A 20,667-nucleotide genomic window follows, 5' to 3' on the forward strand; every position below is an offset into this window, starting at 1 on the left:
AACAGGCAAGTGATTGAAACTAAGGAATCTCTGGTTGGTACAATTGATTATTATGCTCCTATGCCTAACAAAATATTGGACTTTTGAGTCCACCAAGAGATTCCATAAAACAAAAGCTCAATAGTCAACTTCCTAAAAACTCAACCATTGAAAATGCACACCATGAATTAGAATCAACTCGACAGTAATTAATTTTCTCCAATTATTTGAATCAAAACTGGACATACCTGATGATTATATTATAGGCATTTTTTCCACAAACTATTTTGAACATAACTCAGAATTTCATGTTACAATCTAGTATGCATATTTCATGCAGAAATGATTCAAAGTGTTCATTAATCATTACATGCAATGAATTCTAATATTTTATAGGCTTTTATTTGATTTCTATGTTATACGGTTTTGGTGACAATTCCTCATCCTAATTTCTTTTACCCACTAATTTGAATCCAAAGGAGTTCTGGTGTCAGAGTTGTGCTGCCAACCAAAAGGTCAGTGGTTCAAATCCATCAGTTGTTCTAAGGAAGGAATATGGCAGTCTCCTTGCATAAGGATTTACAACCTCAGGAATCTGGTGAAGGATATCTGTAAGTCTGCAGGTGGATGACTATAATTGGCTCCATGGTGGTGAGGTCATTTGAACCCAGTTTGAAACCATTTGCACATGTTTAGGTAAATGAACAAGACTATCTTTTATGTTGTTGTTGTTGTTGATGATTGCCTTTGAGTTGAGCGCAACTCAGAACGACCCTATGAACAAAAGGCCTGAAGCCCCTCTACAACTATTGACATTTATCAAAGTTCATAGTGTTTCCGGAGGCATGTATTTAGGAAGTGGATGCCACTATAGTGAAAAAGTACAAATGGCCAAATGGCCATGAAAAAGGAAATGGCAAGTTAAAATGTAGTAAATTTACATGGTGAATTTGTATTTAGTATATAGGAAAATTATAATCAACATGACTAGATCTGAAAAAAAATTCATGAGTGGAAACAAAACCTATTTGATGAAACATGCAGTATAAATGTATTTCTATTCAATCTTTCTCTGTCATACACACATCTAAGTGAGAATCATAGATCTACAGAAGATTTGAAAAGATACACAGATTTCCAAGAATTGTCTCTTCAGAAATTGCCGTTTAGGGGTGGTGGCTAAAGAGTGTTTTAGCTTTAACTGTAATATTTTGATTTTACAAAAGGAGAAAGAATTTTAAGATTGCATGGCTAATTGAAATTTAACAAAAGTAAATATGGCACAAATCAATATATGCAGATAGAAAGAAACACATTCTGTATTAAAGAATGCTTGAAGGCATAAATACATGAAAGGAAGCAAAAATTCACAAAGAAATGTTTGAATGTAATAAAATGTAGTCTAGAATCATTAATGAGTGGAAGCATCTTTGAATGCATTCATGCATAAAAATTATGAACAACTTCATACTCAAAACATGAACAAACTCATCATAAATACAATAGCATATGTTTATATTCAAGAAGAGAAAATAAATTATTATGCATGAATATTCTAACAGGTGATGGCTGAGTGGATATATAGAGGGTTACAGAAATGTCTAAATACTTGTTTGAATCCTTTAGTGTGGACATGTGTAAATTTATTAATAAATGTTGGTGTACACAATGACCAGAAAGAGGGGAGGGGCAGAGGATCAGCAGGGCATGTAAATTTCTCTCATCATTGCAGAAAACAGTCAACCAACAGAAGATGAAGTGGAACAACAAAAGCTTCATTGTCTGTATGCTGTGAAACCAGGAGATCTCTAGGAACATGGATCAGCAAATGATGGCTGGGACCAGTTCGTTTCCATTGGCTTCCATTAGCATCCCCCAGGGTCCACCATCCTCTCAGAGAGGGAGTTTTGAGGGAGAGTCAGGAGTCCATGTGGACTTGGTATGTTATAAGATGAGCAGGAGCCTATGATGTAGGAGAGTAACAGCAGTATCTCAAGAAATGTCACTCAAGCCTATGTCACTGAGTTGGGGACAGAGGGCAGGAGATTGGACTATTATTGCTGGTGGGGAAGCTTGGTGGAAGCCAGGCTAGGTGCACCTGAGCAATACTTATAGCACTGGGGCCTAGGTTTCTCAGACACCTCTTACACTTTCCTAACCTGGAAAGTTCACTAAGGAATTACGTCATAGGCAATCACTTCCATCAGTAATAAATGAAGCCACATGTTTCACATGTTGTTTTTTTGGAAAAGTCAACGTGCCTAGAAGAAACTGTCTGTCTAAATAATAGGCAGCAATTTGGATCAGTTAAAGATCAACTGGAGCTCATGGGATAAAGGGGTGAGGACAGAGTATATATCCTGTTTTCCTCTAAATTCTGTACTTACATGAAACCAGGACTAAAGGAGGAAAACTACTATCTGGGAAGCCAATCTTTCTCAGTTACAGAAGGCCCTTTGATTCAGCTTAGCTACACATCAATATCCTTCTCCTGGTCTGAAGGATGGATGTTAAGATAAGTCCCCCTGGTATATAAGGTGAACACCACCACTGGAGCGTTCACACCCCTTAAAGCAATCTGACACTCAAGATCAAAATGACAGCATTGGTTCAGAAGGCAGGATGAGTTAGGAAAGAAGGAGGAATTGAAATGGGGAACAGGGAGAAGTGAGATGCATGACATCGTAGCCAGGATTGTAATTAATGCCACAAAACAGAATGCATATGAGTTATTGAATGGAAAACCACTTTGCTTTATAGCTCTGCTCAAAATGTGCATGGATTGTTGAATGGAAAATGGATCTGCTCCATCAGCTTTTATGATCTTTACACTAAAAAGTTAAAGAGAAGCAAAGACAACGTAGGAGAGAGGAAAGAACATCGTCCCTGTGTGAGTGCTTTGTGTTCCTGCAGGAGGGGCTTAGGCAGGGTAAGTGTCCCTCTCTGCAGCCCTCACTGCGCGCTCACACACACTGGGTCGCTCAGCCTGCATTTTACCTGGTTGGCGGAGGAACACAAGTGGCACTGGCTCACGTTGCTGAAGAACACGTTGATGACCTTCCAGTCATTCTGAAAGTCGAGTTGCTGAGAATAGAGACGACAGAATCAGAGAGAAACAACAATGAGACTTTGCACCAGATGAGCATCTTCCTTCCACTTATTTCAATTTTATACACCCACTCCCAATAAATCGTATTCATAGCTTCCCCCCCTTAAAGATGAACATATACAGTGGGAGTCTAAAAGCATACACCTTCTCTAGAGGCAGTATTGAAGAATGTATCAAATTCATTTTTTAAAGGGGCATGGACTTTGGTGCAACAACTTCCTTTCTCAAAATGTATCTGAAGATAACAAAGATGCATGCAAAGATTTAGCTACAATTATGTTCATCAGAGCATTGTTCATAAGAGTGAGAGAAGAGACCGGAAACAGCATAAATTCCTAAAATAGAAAATTGGCTGTGTAAGCTGTGGCATACTCATAAGATGAACCACCATGTAGTTAATAAAATGAATCCTGGAAAGATAATTATTGTCATGGGGAATGTTAATACAATGTTAATGTATTGAGTAAGAAAAACAAGTTATTAAAGAGTGTATATGTATCTATATCTATATATAAGCATCCTTGTTTTCTAAAATATACACAGATCTATGTGCTAAGAAAAACAAAACCACCAGGGACTATATACCAACAAAGAAGTTGGCAGTAATTGCCTCTGGGTGTTAGACTTAAGGATGATTTTAATATTCCTTTTCCTTCCAAATTTATTTTATTTTGACTGTTGAAAACACACACAGCAGGACATACACACATTAACAGTTTCTACTGATACAATTCTGTGACCCTAATTATCCTTCAAGTTGTGAATCAACTCTTTTTCTGAATGGCTCCTCTCCCATTAACATGAAGCCTTTGCTCCAAAACTTTCTATCCTATTAACATTCTTCATGCTTACTGTTTTTCTCATTTTTCTACAATGAACATGCAATGCGTAGGAGATAATTTTTTTTATTTGTTTGCACTTGAAGAAGCAGTAGGATCCCTGGTGGCTCAGTGATTAAAGCTCTTGGCTGTCAATCAAAACGTCAGTTGCTTGAACCCACCAGCTGCTCTGTGGCAGAAAGACCAGTCAGTCTGCTTTCAGAAAGATTCGCCGCCTTAGGAACCCTGGAGGGAAGTCCTGCTCTGCCCTACAAGGTAACTATGAGTTGGAATCAATTCAGTGTTAGTGGGCTTGCTGTTGTTTTTAAAGTCAAGGAACATTGGACCCTGGATTGCATACTTTAAACTCAAGCTCCAATTAGTTATGTGGCCTTGAACAGGTCACAACCCCTCTTGGGATTTTAGTTTCCTTGTCTATATCTGTGAAATTAAGGGAGTGGATTAAGAATCTCCCAGTTGGTTTCCAGGATAATCATAGCATTTCTGTGGCCTGGCTAGGTATTCTGGCATCTTCCTGGTAGGGTGAGACCAGCTCTTTAAGGCCTATTTCCCTACATTTGCTACTGTCCAGGTAGGACCTGGAATGAAGTCTTTAACACCTGGAGTCTTCCATGTACACTTGGCTGGTTGAGAAGGAAGCTCCCTTGGTTCCAGGCATCCAGGCTCAGAGCATAGTTAAGGCTGGCTCATCGTGAAGTTGATCTTGCTTTGATATCTGCCTCAAGGAAAGCACAAAACTTCTGAGGATGTTCATTATAAATTGATATAAGTTACTAGATAAAGACTATCTAAACTGTTGGGAGAGTGCGTGCCAGAGTATGAGTGGGTATGTGTTATTATTATGTACCATGGGGCAGGTTTGACTCATAGCTGACCCTCCAGCGGGTTTTCAGAGGCAGTAAATCACTAGGAAGGAGATTGCCCATCTTTTCTTGCTCTTGCAGAGCAGTTGGTGGATTTGAACTGTGTGCCTTCGGGTTGGCAGTGCAACTCCTTACGACTAGGCCACCAGTGTGTCTCTGTGTAAAACCCACTGCTGTTTATTTAATTCTGATCCATAAAGACCCTCCAGTGAGTTTTTGAGGCTGTACATCTTAAGAGGAGGAGAATGCCCATCTTTCTCTCATGGAACAACTGGAGAATTAAAACTGCTGACCTTTTGGTAGCCGCCACATATGTTATATACTACACCACCAGGGATACACATGTGTATTATTACAAGAGAGCTCTATCTAAGATGTGCAATTTATATGATCATTAATTATAATAATCCCCACCACAATGACTGTGGCAGTTACCAGTTTGTATCAGGCACTGCCTGCCTACCTGCCCAGGTGTCAAACCAAAGAGTAAACAATCACTACTTCATTTAATCTTAAGATCTGGTGGCAGAGTGCAAAGCATGTCAGACTGCTAACTGAAAGGTCAGCAGTTCAACTGCAACTGTTGCTTTGTAGGAGGAAGAGGGGTGATCTCCTTCTGTAAAGATGTACTGCCTTGGAGACCTAGTGAAGGGTTGCTATGGGTCAGAACCAACCTGATGGGAGTGGGTTTGGAATCTGGTTAAGCACAGTGAAGGAGCCCTGTTGGTGAAGTACTTAGTTGCTGACCAAAAGGCCACTAATTTGAATCCACCACCCCCTTCACAGGAGAAAGATGTGACAATGTGTTCCCATAAAGATTCACAGTCTTGAAAACTCTTGAAGCAGTTCTGCTTTGCCCCTTGTTGTTGTTGATATGTGCCATTGAGTCAGAGCTAATGCATATTTGACCCTCCAGTGGGTTTTCAGAGACAGTAAATCACACAGGAGAAGACTGCCTATCCTCCTCTTAGCAGGTTTGAACTTCATGCTTTTGGGACTGCAGCACAGCTTCTTACCACTAGGCCACCAGGACTCTGCCCTAAAGGGCCACTGTAAATTGGAACAGAGTTGACAGCAATGGGTTTGGTTTGAGTTTGTAAGCACTATTATTTAGGATCTATTATGATCTTTGTTTTATATGAGAAAACAGACTTAGTGAGTTCAAATATCTAGTATCACACAGCTAATGGGTGAAGAATTCAGGACCCAAACTCAAGCTAGCCTTACACTGGGACATAAGATCTCAGTCGCTATGATGCGCAAGAAGTCATTTGTCCTGCTGCTATTTTTAGCAAGTTTTCCCAAAAAGACATTTTGAATAGAACAACTAGTCATATATGTAACATTCTGTGGAGAATTATCCTTTTGGAACCCTTTTTAGAGCCCAGGCCCCAGGACAAGATAGTGCCAAAATTTCTCATCTTATATGTGCTATTCCCTAGAGAATCATCTGGGAAGACATTTTTTAAGAGCTCAGACCACTCTCAGGACCAAGCACAGGGCAAAAGGGTGTCGGACCCCCACTGCCTGGTGTGTTTGGTCCAACAGCCTCACAGCGAATGTGAGCAGGTGTACACGCTGACGTCAGATGGAGTCTTACCACGTTCTCTTTCATGCTTCTCACCAGTTCCTTGGCCTGAATCCACAAGTTTCTGTGCAGCAAGAGGGAAGCAGAGAGACAAACCAGACTAGATATTATCCTGCAGAGTTACTGAACCCCAGACTCTAGCGCTTCTGAGACATGAGCACAAACACAACTTTGAGCTAGAAGCTGGCCCCTCACCCCACACAGGTGGAGTGAAAGCCATGTGGGAACACCCATGGCTTTGAAGGGCGCACATTCACCTGATTGTTACAATTAGGCCCAGGAGGCTGACTGAAGTCAGCAAGGAAAGGTATCCTGGGTTTGGCTTGATAAAAGATTCTATTTTTAGGCCTCTTTGACTTTCGCAGTCCAGCCCAAATCCTCTGGCCTACCTTGTCAGAGACCAGCAGGAAAACGCAACCCTAGCAGGAGACAGACAGGAACTTACTCGGTGTCATCGCGGGGCAGACCAGTCTTCCCTGAAGGGCACAGGGGCCTCAGCAGAGAGGGGTTGAAATATCTGATGACATCTGAAAGGACTAAAGAGAAAAAGCTGGTGTGAGGTCCTGACCCCTGAAAGGTGAGGGCCGGAGGTTACCACTCTCACCCCAACGCTCAGCCTTCATACCCTGACTGGGGATGGGAGGTCAGCCTCACTCAGGCTTCTTGAAGTGAGCGGAGCTACAGCTCAGCGCAGGTGCACGTTGGAGAGAACTGTGAGTTTGATTCAATAAAGTGATGCCACAACAAAAGGCAAGTCACATCATATTATTGTTGTTGTTTCCTAGCCTTGTCTGTAGGGACGTGAGCTGTGAACCTAAAGGCCAAGCCTCTCTGGAGACTCAAGTTCACCAGTAGCTCCAAGAAAGAAAATTGAGCAGTCTTCTCCAATGTGATTTGTGACCTCAGAAACCCAGTGGAATGTCAGCTATGAGCTAGTCCTGACTCCATGGCAATGAGTGACGTTGTTGTGTACCGTCGAGTCAGAACTAACTCATAGCTGACCCTCCCAGTGGTTTTCAGAGGCAGTAAACAAACCACATGGGAGGAGACTGGCCATAGATTCAAACCGCGTGCTTTTAGGATCACAACACAACTCACCACATATAAAAGTTCTCTTTGCACCTTAATGTAGTATATTAGATGTGTGATAGCATTATAAAAAAGTTTAATATAAAGAGACAACTGCCAAAATATGACACAAAGACAAAAAGTAAGTACATGCAATTGGAAAAAAATGGGGACAATAAGCTTGCTACAAATAAATCATCAACTTATTTTAAAAAATCCCACAATATCTGCAAAGTGCAACAAAGTAACAGGCAGTAAAAATGAGATGTACTTATACCTGGCAAGAGCCTGGTCAGGCTCAGCACTAAGCACTTCATACAAGTTTTTTAATTTAATCTTCTCCACAAACTCAGGGCTTTTATCTCCAATTTAGTGAAGTGGAAACTGAAGTTGAGAGAAGGTAAGCAATTTGCTTAAGGTCTCATGGACAACCGAGGCCTTGGACACGGAAGCTTTTAACCATGAGCAAACACTTCAGTAGAGAAAGTGAGGCAGGGTCAGAACTCGAGCTGCCTCCTACTCTCCCCCCAACACCTCACCGCACCCCACCCCTTCTTTAGAGAGTGACAGTGGGGCGGGAAAGCTCGGGGGAACACAGAGAACGTGTCCCAGTGCTGACAGCCAGAAGACCGCTAAAAATAGTGCTGTCAGGAGCGGTTAAGTCTTGCTCCCAAGAGAGGAGAGGGCAGAGCAGGGAGGGAGGGAGCCGCCTCCACCCCCATCACAGCCCCCTTTCTTTTTGCTTCCATCCAGCGGTGCCTGGGGCTCTGTGGGAGCAGAAGGCAACTGGAGATGGGATCTCTTTAGAGAGGAGCCTGGCTGGGAGCAGTCCAACAGGGGGACTGGCCTGGAGGCAGGAAACTTCATCCCCTCGCTTTGTGGTCTTGGAAAGCCACCTCCTAAATGACTGGGGTTTTCACCCTTAAACTAATGAATGTCCTTTTGCATCCCCCCTCCCACTGGTTTTGCAGAAGAAACACATTTCCACATGTGGAGAGAAAATGGAAAGCCCAGAGCTCAGTTCAAGACCTTAGGTGTGATGTGTGTGTTTATGTACATGAGGGAGAGAGGCAGGAGAGAAGTGGCGGAAGGGAGGAGAGAGGAGGAAAAAGAGAGATAGAGGTAAAGAGAAGGGGCTTTCTTACAGGATGGTGAGGAAAAAAGAAAATCAGAAATCAGACAAAGCAGTGGGTGCCTCTGTGGGTTTAGGGTTTACATGCCAGACATTAGGGTTTATATTTCCAGACATTTCAAATATATCACTTTTATTTCTCTTTGTATCAATACAAGGTTTTGTTTTTTCCAAACTCCTGCATGGTGATCCTTCCCCAGTTTAGCCATCATCTGTCAATCCAATCATGAAGCACCCCCCCACCCCACCCCACCCCGCACCCAAGCTTCACCCTCCCCTTTGGAAATGTGGTGCCTCAAGGCAGGACCAGCAGCTTCTTCATCCTTCCTCCCTCCGGGTAGTCTAATAAACCCCTGGTGGCAAATTCACTGGTTGGATTGACAGCTCTGGCTCCCATCCACCCATGTGGATCACGCCCCCTTCCCCCAGGGTCTGCTCAGCTGAGCCAAGCATGACCTTGCAGTCTACGTCTTTTTCCTCCAATTATGGAGAGAGCTGTGGTTCCAAGCACCAGAGACTCCTAATATTCCCCTAAATTAATTCAGCCAGAGCTAAGGGAGTTAGAGCCTTCAAGATGGCTTAATACTGAGAGTCAGAAGGGGCCTCTAATAGTGAATAGAGAAAACGTAAAAGCCAAGCTACAGACAGCCTATTCATAAGCACATTCACATATAAAAAGGTCAGTATATTAACAATGATTATTCTGGATTATAGTAGTTTCTGCTCTCTTCCTCTCTCTTGCTTCAACTCAATTGATGTATTTATTTGCCAGATTGGAACAAAGGAGTAATTATACAATGAAAGATACTGAAAATTAGAACTGATTTCTCTCTGAAGAGAGAACCGTGGACAGTCACCCCAGCTAAATAACAAGTCCCGCTCTGGGAGAACAAACACCTTAGAAATCTGTCCCCTCCCCAGCTCCTGGTCCCAAGACCATGATCTGCAATGTTGAGCCAATGACCTCCCCCCTTCTCTCCGTCCAGAGACCTTATCTCACCTCTATGACCACCTTCGCCTTTTTCTTGAGACTGGTAATGAAAGGGCCAATAACCTAACCCTCATTAATTAAAACACGGCTGTGCAGGGAGCAGTGGGACTTTCTGGAACCTGGATGTAGAACACAACTCACCTGTCACTACCATGCACGCCTGCTGCAGCCCATTTTCAGTCCTGCAAGTAGAAGCGACCACACAAGTGTCAGGCTGTATTTGTCCCCTACAAACACCTCTTTCCCTGATTGCTGTGTGCTATTTCCAAATGATTTTGGGGCCAGGCTGGCTCCAGGGCTGGGGCTATCTATCCATCCTGGAGTCAGAGGCATGCCTTGAAGGGCACTTGACTATAAAACTCATTGAGTCAGAACCAGCCAATAGCTGATCTTCCAGCTGTCTTCTGAGACTGCAAATCACAAAGGAAAAGATTGTCTCTTTCTTCCACTTGTGGATTTGAACCACTAGGGAGGCTCAGCCTGTGGGTTAGCTGCTCGAATCCCTCTGGATTCCACCATCAGAGCTTCCCTGAACGGCAGTAGAGTCACCAGTAAAGGGGAAAACAGTGCTCTCTGGACCTGTCACTGTCGTCTCATTGCTTTTGTCTGAGCCTCAGGTTTGAAGGGTTTGTTAATCCTAGTATAGAATGTTGACTGTCGTATAGACAGAGCATGGCCCAAGCCCTGCGCTATTCTTTTAAGAGTAGGGTAAGATGTATAGGTGGCTGTAAGCAAGTAACCCAGCACTTGGCCTTCTTCATCTCTATCCCCCATCCCACAGGAGCCATGGTGATTTCCTGGCCCTGAGGGTGCTGGCTTGGTCCCACACTGTCTTCTCTTTCTGGAGTAGCCTTGATCACAGCATTGGCCTCTCTGCGACCCTTGGTTTTCTTCGCCAGTGAAGCACTAGATTGCATTGTCTCTGAGTCTTTCGTGCTCTTATCATTCTGGGGTTTCAAGATAGTTACCATATTTGCTTCTTCAGGTCCACCATCCCTGAGTCTGGAAGCTGGAAAAGACAAGAGATGTTCAGAATCTAGTCAGAGTAGTTGCTCTGTAGTATCGAGTCAGAATAAACTCATAGCTGATCCTCCAGTGAGATTTTAGAGGCTGTAAATCACATGAGGGGAGCTTGACCATCTTTCTCCGTCAGACAACTTATAGTGGATTCAGACTTCATGCCTTTGGTTGTCAGTGTAGCTTCTTACCTACAAAACTGCCAGAGCTCCCCTCACCCACAGCTAGTACCCTGAATTTGAACTTCCAGTCTCGTCAACTGTAAGAGATACATTTCTGTTAAAGTGGCTTCCTTGTAGTATCTCCATTACAGCAACGTTAGATAACCAAGACAGGTGGTGATGGGTGGACAGCTTAACTCACATTGACTACACTCAGCCTGCTTTGCCTTTTCCCTAAAGAGCTCGGATCTACTTTACTCATGTCCCTGCATGTGCAATCAGTGAACACACTCTGCTGCTAACCAAGAGTTTGAGGTTTGCATCCACTCAGAGGCTCTGTAGTAGAAAGTGGTAGTAATCTACCTTGAGAAGGCATGGAGCACACTTCAATCTGCCACCTAGAGGTCATTATACTTTATCTTAACTAAACAGCCTTTATCCGTAATCACACAGATTTCAACAGCGTGGATCATACTAAATTATTGATAACACTTTGAAGAAAAGGAATTCCAGAGCACTCAGCTGTGCTCCTGCACCACCTGTAAGTAGACTAAGAAGTAGCTATCCCAATAAAACAAGATGCTGCTAGGTTTAGATCAGGAAATGTGTCCACTGAACAAGCAATCTGGGAGGCAGGATAATCGAGAATATTGTGTCAGGATTGGAGAAAGATCCATTAACAACCTCCAGTAAGCAGATGACACAACCTTCCTTGCAGAAAGCAAAGGAAGTTGGAAACATTTATTGATGAAGCTTAAAGACTATAGTTGTCCATATGAATTATATGTCAACATAATGAAACAAAAATCTTCCTAGTTGGGTCAATAAGCAGTAGTATCGCAAACAGAGAAAAGGTTGACGTTGTCAAGGAATTCATTGCATGTGTATCCACAATCAACACACATGGATGCAGCAGCCAAGAAATCAAACAAAACATTATGCTGGGCTGCTAAGGACCTCTTTAAAGTGCTAAAGAGCAATGAGGTCTGTTTAATGACTAGGGCGCATCTGACCTAAGCTATAGTATTTGCAGTTGTTGCCTATGCATGTGAAAAGTTGAACAATGACATAAGAAGACTAAAGAAGAACTGACACCTTTGAATTGTAGTGTTGGTGAAGAGTATTGGCAATATTATGGACTTCCAAAAAAACAAGCAAATTTGTGTTAGATAAAGCGTATCCAGAGTTCCTTAGAAGAGAAGATGGTAGGATTTCATCTCACAGAATTTGGGCATATTATCAGGACGGCCCAACTTCCGGAAAAAAAATATCATGTGTGGAAATGTAGGTGAGTAAAAAAGAGGAAAACCTTTAATGAGACGGATTCCAACAGTGACTGATGACTACAAGAGGGCGCTTACGTTCCCAGAGAATGTGAGTCCGGTTTTGTTCAAGACTGGGCCAGGTTTTATTCTGTTGTAGATAGAGTCGATTAAGTGTTATTCTGAAAATACCTTCCATAAAATCTAACATTTTAAAGTTCCATGAAGAAACTGTGACCCATAGCAATTAAATAAATGTTAGTTACAATCACAATAAAGTGAATGTATCTTAGTGACAGAAGGCTCCAAGAATCCACAGCACAAAGGTCAATGTTGAGAACTTTGCTTTCACAATTCTATTACAAAAGAGTAGTTATTCTGTTACTGTTCCTAACCATTATTATTATTATTATTATTAATTATTATTATTAAAAACAGGCTAAGCTTATGGCAGTATCTTTTCCATGGCCCTTGCGTGGGCCGACAGAGGATGAAGGTTCCCAAGGATTTTATTCTAGAAGCAGAGCGGCCCTTTCTATAAATTCATTCTGGATTGAAGTGTATGGGGATGTGTTGGCCTCTGGCTTACAAGAAGAGGAAGGTGACTGAGTGACAGGTAGATACCTGAATAATTCATGAGAGGCTTGCAGAGATGGGGGCCAGAAGGTGGGAGTTGTTGTACTGATTTAAATTTCAAAACCTGCCTTTGGGTGGGGATTTACTTGCAATGAATTTCACTGCCCCGTAGAAGAATGTGAGTCTTGGCTCTGGAAGCAAACATGAGTATGCAAACACACAGGCTTAGAAAAGTCAACCTAGTCTGACACCATTTTTCTCCTTTATTTCCAGCTCCCCTTTCAATGTCTTCTCCAGCAGTTAACCTTCAGACTCACCTCATCAATGTATAGAGACAATATCACCTAGTTTTAAAAGCCATGGTCAAATAGAATCAAACAAGAATGAGGATGCCCTGCCTACCAGTCTTCCATTGGGTCAGTTTTCTAGTAAGTCTCAGTTTTCCAGCACCTCCACACACTTCACTTTTTCACACCCAGTTCGCACCTTTCATACTTGTGATCTGCAAGTGGGGTTTGTGTGGAAGCCGAAAAGAAACAAAGGTTTTCAGATGGGCACCTTCAGCCAGCCTTCAAGTGGAGGTGCCATTCATAAACCCAGGGAGCGGTCAGTAGGTGAGCTTAGCATCCTGGGCTCCTTCCAAAGAGGTGGAGCTTGCTTAGTCACCTAACCCAGGTTCTGTGTGTGTGTAGCAATAGCTAGTGGTCATCAGGTAATCAGTTGGGCAGACTGGCCATAAGGGATGGAGAGGGGCTGAGCCTGAGGTGACAGGGGTATAGGTTTTAGTTGCAACAAAGGAAGAGAGCTGAAAAGGAAAAGTAGTGATCAAAGTTGAGAAGACAGACAGGGAGTCAGGCAACATCAGAGATTCAAATATGAGAGGCACAATTAGGGCTTTGGAAGTAGTGGAGATCTGACAAAGAAATATTCTTTGAAGCTTGGGATCACTAGAGTCTGAGGGGCAGCAGAGCTTTACAGCTTTACTGAGACCAGGGCAGGTAGGACAGTGTAGAGCAAGAAGGGCTGATGGGAACTTCAGCAACCTCCTCTCCCATCCGATCTTCTCCCAGGTGCCTCTCTGTTCATCCCTTTCACCCTTTCTCTTCTTGTTCCTGATCTTTGCCCTTTACCTGGGTCATATAGAACATGCCCTTAAAATTTTATGATGGAGATAGACAGACTAACCTTTTTAATTTACAATGCATGTGAGGAAACTTTGTTTTCTTTACCACAGAAATAGAAATTTCAAATAGTTACTCTAAAAAAATTTCTGTGTGAGTTCTCATTTAATTTAGTCATAGGTAGTTACCTCCATAAGCAAAGTAAGCCTTCTTATTCTGATGTAAAAGGAGGAATTCATTTGATTTACCAAGAAAGCTAGAGTGCTCTCTGCATTTTTTTAGGGTTTCTCCAATTCATGATATTCTTCTCTCCTGATTCTCAGGGGTTCTGCTGAGGATTACCAATGTCTCTTAACCCCCCACTCTTTTAAATACTCACAGTTTCCAGATTCCCAATAGCAGCCACAATTTTTAGATCAGAAGGCCTCAGAGAGTGAACTGCAAAGACAAGAACCCATGTAGGAAAGTTAGATCTACATTCTCCAAGCCGGCAGCCATGGGAAGGTCAGACCCACATACAACTCCCAGCCCCCAAGGAACTGAGGTTGACCCTCTCAGAGGGGGGAATGGGAAGCAGAAGGCCAGGCTGTGGCCAGAAAGTCTGGGAATTCTTCTTCTGAAAAAAAAAGATATTTGTTCATAAAAAAAAAAACCCAAAAACAAACAAAAAAACCCAAAACAAATAACCCCTTTTCTTCTGAAGAAATACTCAGTCCTCTCTGGAGTTTGTACTGTTGACTGAACTTGGGCTCCCCAATAGGTGTGAAATGAAAGGTCATTCATGACCCCACTTTCCTCTCTCTTGAACCTCTGTCTGCCTTTCACTTCTGTCCATCCCATGGCTCTGTAGCTCTGGGTCACCATAAATAAGAGAACAAAAAATGAAAATAAAAACTGCCTACATGTGAAAAAGTGAGCTTTAAGATTGCTTGAGAATTGCACTCAAAGGCTGGGAAGACACACAAATATGAGCTGCAAGTCATGTGCAAAGGATATACATGCTATTGTTCTTTGCTGTTCAGTTTGAACTGACCCATACCTGACCTTCCAGTGAATTTTCAGATACAGTTAATCACATGGGAGGTGATTGCCCATCCTTCTCCCATGGGAAAATCCTTGGATTTAAACCATGGACCTTTAGGACTGCAGCCTAGCTTCTTACCACAAGGCCACCAGAACTCCTTTAGCTACCTAGTTACTCACAAGGACCCATATGTGTCACTGTAGAACTGTGCTATAAATATATATAGGGCTTTCATTGATTGATTTATCACTGAAGTAGCTCATGAGACCCTTCTTCTAATGCTGACTCAAACCAACAACCTTTTGGTTAGCAGTTGAGTGCATTAACCTTTTGCACCACCCAGGGACTGGAATGTAAGTACCAATATATAGATATCATATCAAGTTATAGCCTATCTTTTAATATTATATCATCATATCATATCATACCATATCATATATCATATCATATCAATCATATCATATCAGTATGCACCACCTACCTGAGTCATAGCATTTTAGAAATCAAGTCTCTCTAGAAACCACTAATGCATTCCTAGGTCCAGTTATGAGATATATAAAGAAAACTTTCTAAAGTAGTAATTTTCTTGTATGTTCATGAGGTTGTTATTCATAGTAGCAAGAAAATAGAAGCAGCCCAAATGCCCAACAAGAAATGAATTGAGAGGTTATGAGAGATTCACATAATGGAAGACTATGTAGCAGTAAGAAGCAACAATTTTGTAAAATATTGTATAACTTCAGAGAGTCTAGAGATCATTATACTGAGTGAAATATCTCAGTCACATAAGGATAAATATTGCATAAGGTCACTATTGTGAAAAGAGGAGAATAACTCCTAATAGGAGCAAGATGCATAATCAGAAGGGAAAAGAGAGAAGGGGACAGAAACAGGGAAAGGGGCGGTGGAATCACTGGGATAGCAGAAGTTAATGGGTAGAAGGGGGTAAAGTAATATAAAAGGTTCCACTGGGGCTTGAAAAGACAAGGTGAAAGTCCACATAGAGCAATGGTAATGAATTGTATAAAATACAAAGTATATGAATGATTGTATAAGACAAAAAGTACAGGTGCAAAACATGATATATATGAGTGATTAATGCGAACCAATAAAAATTGTACATTAAAAAGGGAGTAAGTTTTAAAGAAATACATCTATTTCTTTTTTTCTTTCTACTTTGTTGTTATTGTTAGGTCTCAAAGAGTTGCGTATGAGCCATAGTGATCCTATGAACAATAGGTTGGAACCCTGTCCTATACTGTGCCATCCTCACATTTTTTCTACCTAGAGCCCTGACATAATGATAATGTTGTTATTATGTACTGTCAAGTCAGAACCAACTCATAGCTGTCCTTGCAGCTGATCGCACAGTAAATGGCATGGAGGAAATTGCACATGTTTCTTGTGCAGAGCAACTGGTGGATTTGAACTACATTCCTTTGGGCTGGCAGTGCAATGCCTTCCCAACAAGCCACCAGAGCTCCCTGGAATCGTGGTGGCATAGTGGTTAAACATTCAGCTCCTAACTAAATCATAATGCACCAGTGAGTCCACAGGAGAAAAGATCTGGCAATAAGTTACTATATATACATAATACAGCCCAGGAAACTCACTGAAGTGGTTCCACTCTGCCCTGTGGGTCTCCAGGAGTTGGAACCAAATCAAAGGCCCACAAGAATAGCATGTTGAACTGGAAACCCTGATTAAGTCAGTATAATACAAGCATAAAGTCATTAACCACAATCTATCATGCAGCCGCTTAACAGGATAAAGCTGAAAAACAATATGCTAAAGAATGGTATTCATTCAATAACATTCATCTCTCATCTAAAGGTTAGACAAACAGAGCCATGAGGGGTGGAGCAGGATGTCTTGAGAAGCTACTGCGGCTACATTACGTGGATGGGCAGAGCCCCATGACCACCCACAAGGAGGAAACCTCCTCAAAGTCACCCCATCCAGGCAAGCCACTGTGGGGCCAAGTTGGTTCTGTTCTTTGGGGTGGGGGGGTCTGCTGGGCTCTAGTCTTGCACAAAATTAACAAGGAAAGGAGTAGAAGTGGCATGAAGGATTAATGATGGAGCAGATGGAATACTTGAGCTCTTGAAAGGAGCAGGAGGAGTGCAGGATGTGCTGGCTAAGTCCTGGTCCACCTTTCTTATGGTCAGCGGTCACATACCTGACTTAGAAGGCACTTTGGATCCTGACTTCTCTGGCTTGCATGGAAATGGACCATTCCTCAGGAACTCCGCCTGAAACCGAACATTGGATACATCAATTGCACTGTATGAAGATATTGCAGGCCCTGAAACTTGGTCCTAAAATGACCATGTACTTGTATTATGTAGGCTCAGAATCCAGAAGCAACAACGAAGGATAGTGAGGCTTTCCATGACCCATGGAAAAAAAAGGGCTATATGTCTATTGACAATAATTTATTGACAATCATGTCTCAGGGCAGTGATGTGGAGAGGAAGGCAATTGGTGGTGGCAGTGGTGGTCTTGAGTCGACCCAGCGGCCTTATGAATAACAACATCCAGAACCATCTTCATGCTCAGGCTCATTTGTTATTGCTACTGTGTTGATCCACTGTGGTGAGGGTTTTCCTCTTTTTCCCCGGCCTCTCTGACTTTCCCAGCATGACATCTTTTTCCAAGGACTGACGTCACCTGACAATATGTCAAATGACAATATGACAAAGTGTGCATGTGTGCATGTGCAACAGGCATGCATTTGTGTGGGTGTGTAGGTGTATGTGTGTTAAGTGAGTAAAGGATGGATTCGAGGATGCAGTCATCATGACCCTATTTCGTTTCTTTTCTCTTTGCCTCTGAGGAGCACTCTGATTATTGTCATTGTTGCTATGTGCTTTGGAGTCGACTGCTACTCACTGCCAGCCTATGAACAAGGGTTCTGAACCCTGCCCTGTTCTGAGCTAATCGCATTCTCTCCAGTACACCTATCCCCATTACCACAGTCACTGTGTCAATCCATTTCATTCATCCAGGGTCTTTCTCTCCTGCACAGTCCCACCAGCCTTTTGAGCCTGATGTCCTTCTCCAAGTGCTGGTCTCTCTTGGCAACATGCCCAAAGTATATGATACAGATTTTCAAAATGCTTGACTCCAAGAAGCAACTGGCTTCACCTTCTCCAGGACATGTTTTGTTCTCTTGGCAGTTCAGGATAAGTTCAGTATTCTTCTCTAGCACCACAACTCAACTTCTTCTGTCATCCTTTCTCATTGTCCAGCTCTCTGATGCATAGCAAGTAACTGCCTGTGTCAGGTGCACCATAGTCTCTAATCTGATGTAATTGCTCATCAGCACGCTAGAGAAGTCCCTGACAGCAGATTTTGCCAATGCAGCTAGTGTTTTGATTCCTTAACTGCTGATATCAAGAGTATTGATTGTGGATCTGAACAAGTTGAAATTGTTAGCAATCTCAATCTCATCTCCATCTATCATGATGCTGTCAATAGGCCCAGTGGTAAGAATCTTTGTTTTCTTGATGTTGAGCTTCAATCCATATTGAAGATTATAGATTCTCACCTTCTGCAGCAAATGCTTCAAGACCTCCTCAATTTCAGCAAGCAAAGTTGTATCATCTGCATAACAGCTCAATATTCTTCTTCAACAAAACAATTCAAATTCATCTATTGTTCTTTGAGCAGAACAACTTTCAGATGCAAAGGAATCATGTGAAAACACTGTAGATCAGGCACACTTTAGTCTTTAAACTGATACCATTGCTCTTTAGCACTTTGGAGTGGTCTTTGACAGCTGATTTTTCCAATGAAAGACTTCTTTTTATTTTTGGACTGCTGACACATTGACATGCTCAACATGGATTTTGAGAGAAATAAGGTCAGATAAACATCAAATCTGTGCTATTAATTTGTACTATCTTCTTTCCCTTTTAATTCAGTTATTTACACAAAAGCAAGCTTAAGAGGCATTCTTTCTACTTTCTGCTTTAATGGATTGCTTTGAAACAGGGAAAATGTTGCATCCCCACCAGATCTGAGTGTCCACAGCCCAGAGAGGCTTTTGGATTCTTTCATGGCACAGAAGGGAACCTGTGACCAAGGTGCTTAAGGCTAGTTGGGTCTTTTCAAATGCTTGTATCAAATCACAGAGTGACTTCTGCTTCTGAAGAGAACATGTGCGTTTTAGGAAAAATCATTGCAGGTGTCCAAATAAAGGAAGTACTCGGCCACATCTGGTTATCACAAGAAGACACATTGGCTTTTCCTGAATCAGTGGTTACAATAAGGCATAGAGCCTTTACTCCTTACTCTTATCTTGTGGCTGTTCTGGGAAGAACTCTCCCAGATGCCTCCAAATTGCTCACAACATCTGCTTCAAGGTTCACAGAGATAACAAGCCCATTTATAACCCTTTCTGAACCCATCTGGAAACTGCCCGCTCAGTCTACAGAGATGAGTCCCAAATTCCAGCAGATATGGTTACACCTTCTTGCTCTGTGAGGCAGCCCAACTGTCTCCTCAGCCCATTCCTTCCAGGCCTAAGGGAGGGCTCTGTTAGTTGTGTCAAGACTTGGAGTGCCCACTGGAAGGGAAGACCTCCTTAACCTCCCCACCCTCACAAAGTCCTCACCTCTGGCCATAGCTGCTCTTCCAGTGTGTTCCCTGTAGAAGCAGCAAGGACCTGGTTCAGTCCTAAAAAAGTAAATAAATAAAATCACACACAAATATTTGAACACCAAGGTTCACAGCAGCATTATTTACAATAGCAAGAACATGGAAACAACCCAAGTGTTCATCAATGAATGACTGAATGGAGAAATTATGTTACATTTACATGATAGTATACTATGGAGCCCTCAGGAGCAATGATTATTTTTGTTACATAATTTTTTATTGTGATTTTAATGAAAGTTTATAGAAAGGTTGGATTTCCATTCATTCATTGTTGCACACTTTCCTCCCTACCACCCCCACCATTTCGCTTTTCTCTTTAAAGAATTCATTCATTGTTGCACAATTTTTTCCCTCTCCCCCAAGTCCATTTTGCTATTCACCTCTTATTCTGGACTGTTGTCATGCAAATAATGCCTAATCATATCTTCCTTTTAAATAATTCTTTCCCTCATCTGTTCCAATGCAGTGTTCATTATTTACCCCCTTTTCCCTTAGTTTCCCCCAAACCTCCAATGTCAGTCCTGTTGTGTAACAGTGGCATTATGCATTATTTGTCCCTTTGTGACTGAGATATTTCACTCAGAATAATGTCCTCCAGGGTCACCCATTTTATTTTCTAATATTTTATAATATTATATGTTTAATATTTTATAAGTTCCTTGTTTTTCAGTGCTGCATATTATTCCATTGTGTGAATATATAATAGCTTCTCTATCCATTCATTGGGTTGTTTTCATCTCTTTGCTATTGTGAACAATGTAATAATAAACATGGATGTGTATATATGTGGAAGGCAATATAGGTATATTGCCAGTAGTGGAATTGCTGGGTCAAATGATATTTCTGTTTCCAACATTTTGTGACAGTGCCATGCTGCCTTCCAGAGTAGTTGCAGCATTTTATACTCCCACCAATAATGAATAAGCATTCTAATTTCTCCACAACCTCGTCATCATTTGTTATTTGCTGCTCTGTTGAACTTTGCTATTGTTACTGGGGTAAGATGATATCTCAGAGTTGTTTTGAGGAGCAATTGATTTTAAAAATACTGTAAAACATGGGAGAGGTTAAAGAACATTAGGCTGAGTGAACTAATTCAGGTGCAAAAGAACAAATACCATAAAAGGAGATTACTGTAAAAACAGAATGATAAACTAATGAGATGTGAATGGATATCCAAAGAGGGAAGGAGAGGGGCTGGGGCTGAGGGTGGTGAGGGGGAAATCTCAGGGTCGCAAAGTTTGGGGGGTCGAGGGAGGGAGAGAAAGAAAAGAA

The 20,667-nt window shown here is 42.0% G+C and overlaps 1 protein-coding gene across 1 annotated transcript in view; it reads right to left on the reverse strand.

Annotated features, from left to right (window-relative positions):
* The window catches only part of PLB1 (phospholipase B1), a 194,642-nt gene that overhangs the window by 136,592 nt on the left and 37,383 nt on the right, over positions 1–20,667 (reverse strand). The window contains exons 2-7 of the mRNA XM_006880687.1: positions 14,086–14,144; positions 10,538–10,578; positions 9,711–9,751; positions 6,824–6,914; positions 6,391–6,442; positions 2,977–3,063 (exon numbers count right to left, since the gene is read on the reverse strand). Of these exons, the coding sequence (XP_006880749.1) occupies positions 2,977–3,063; positions 6,391–6,442; positions 6,824–6,914; positions 9,711–9,751; positions 10,538–10,578; positions 14,086–14,144 (371 nt within the window). The remainder of the gene's footprint in view (positions 1–2,976; positions 3,064–6,390; positions 6,443–6,823; positions 6,915–9,710; positions 9,752–10,537; positions 10,579–14,085; positions 14,145–20,667) is intronic.

Source organism: Elephantulus edwardii, unplaced genomic scaffold (genome assembly GCF_000299155.1).
Source record: "Elephantulus edwardii isolate Elephantulus edwardi_28Jun2011 unplaced genomic scaffold, EleEdw1.0 scaffold00009, whole genome shotgun sequence".
Classification (NCBI taxonomy): Eukaryota; Metazoa; Chordata; class Mammalia; order Macroscelidea; family Macroscelididae; genus Elephantulus; species Elephantulus edwardii.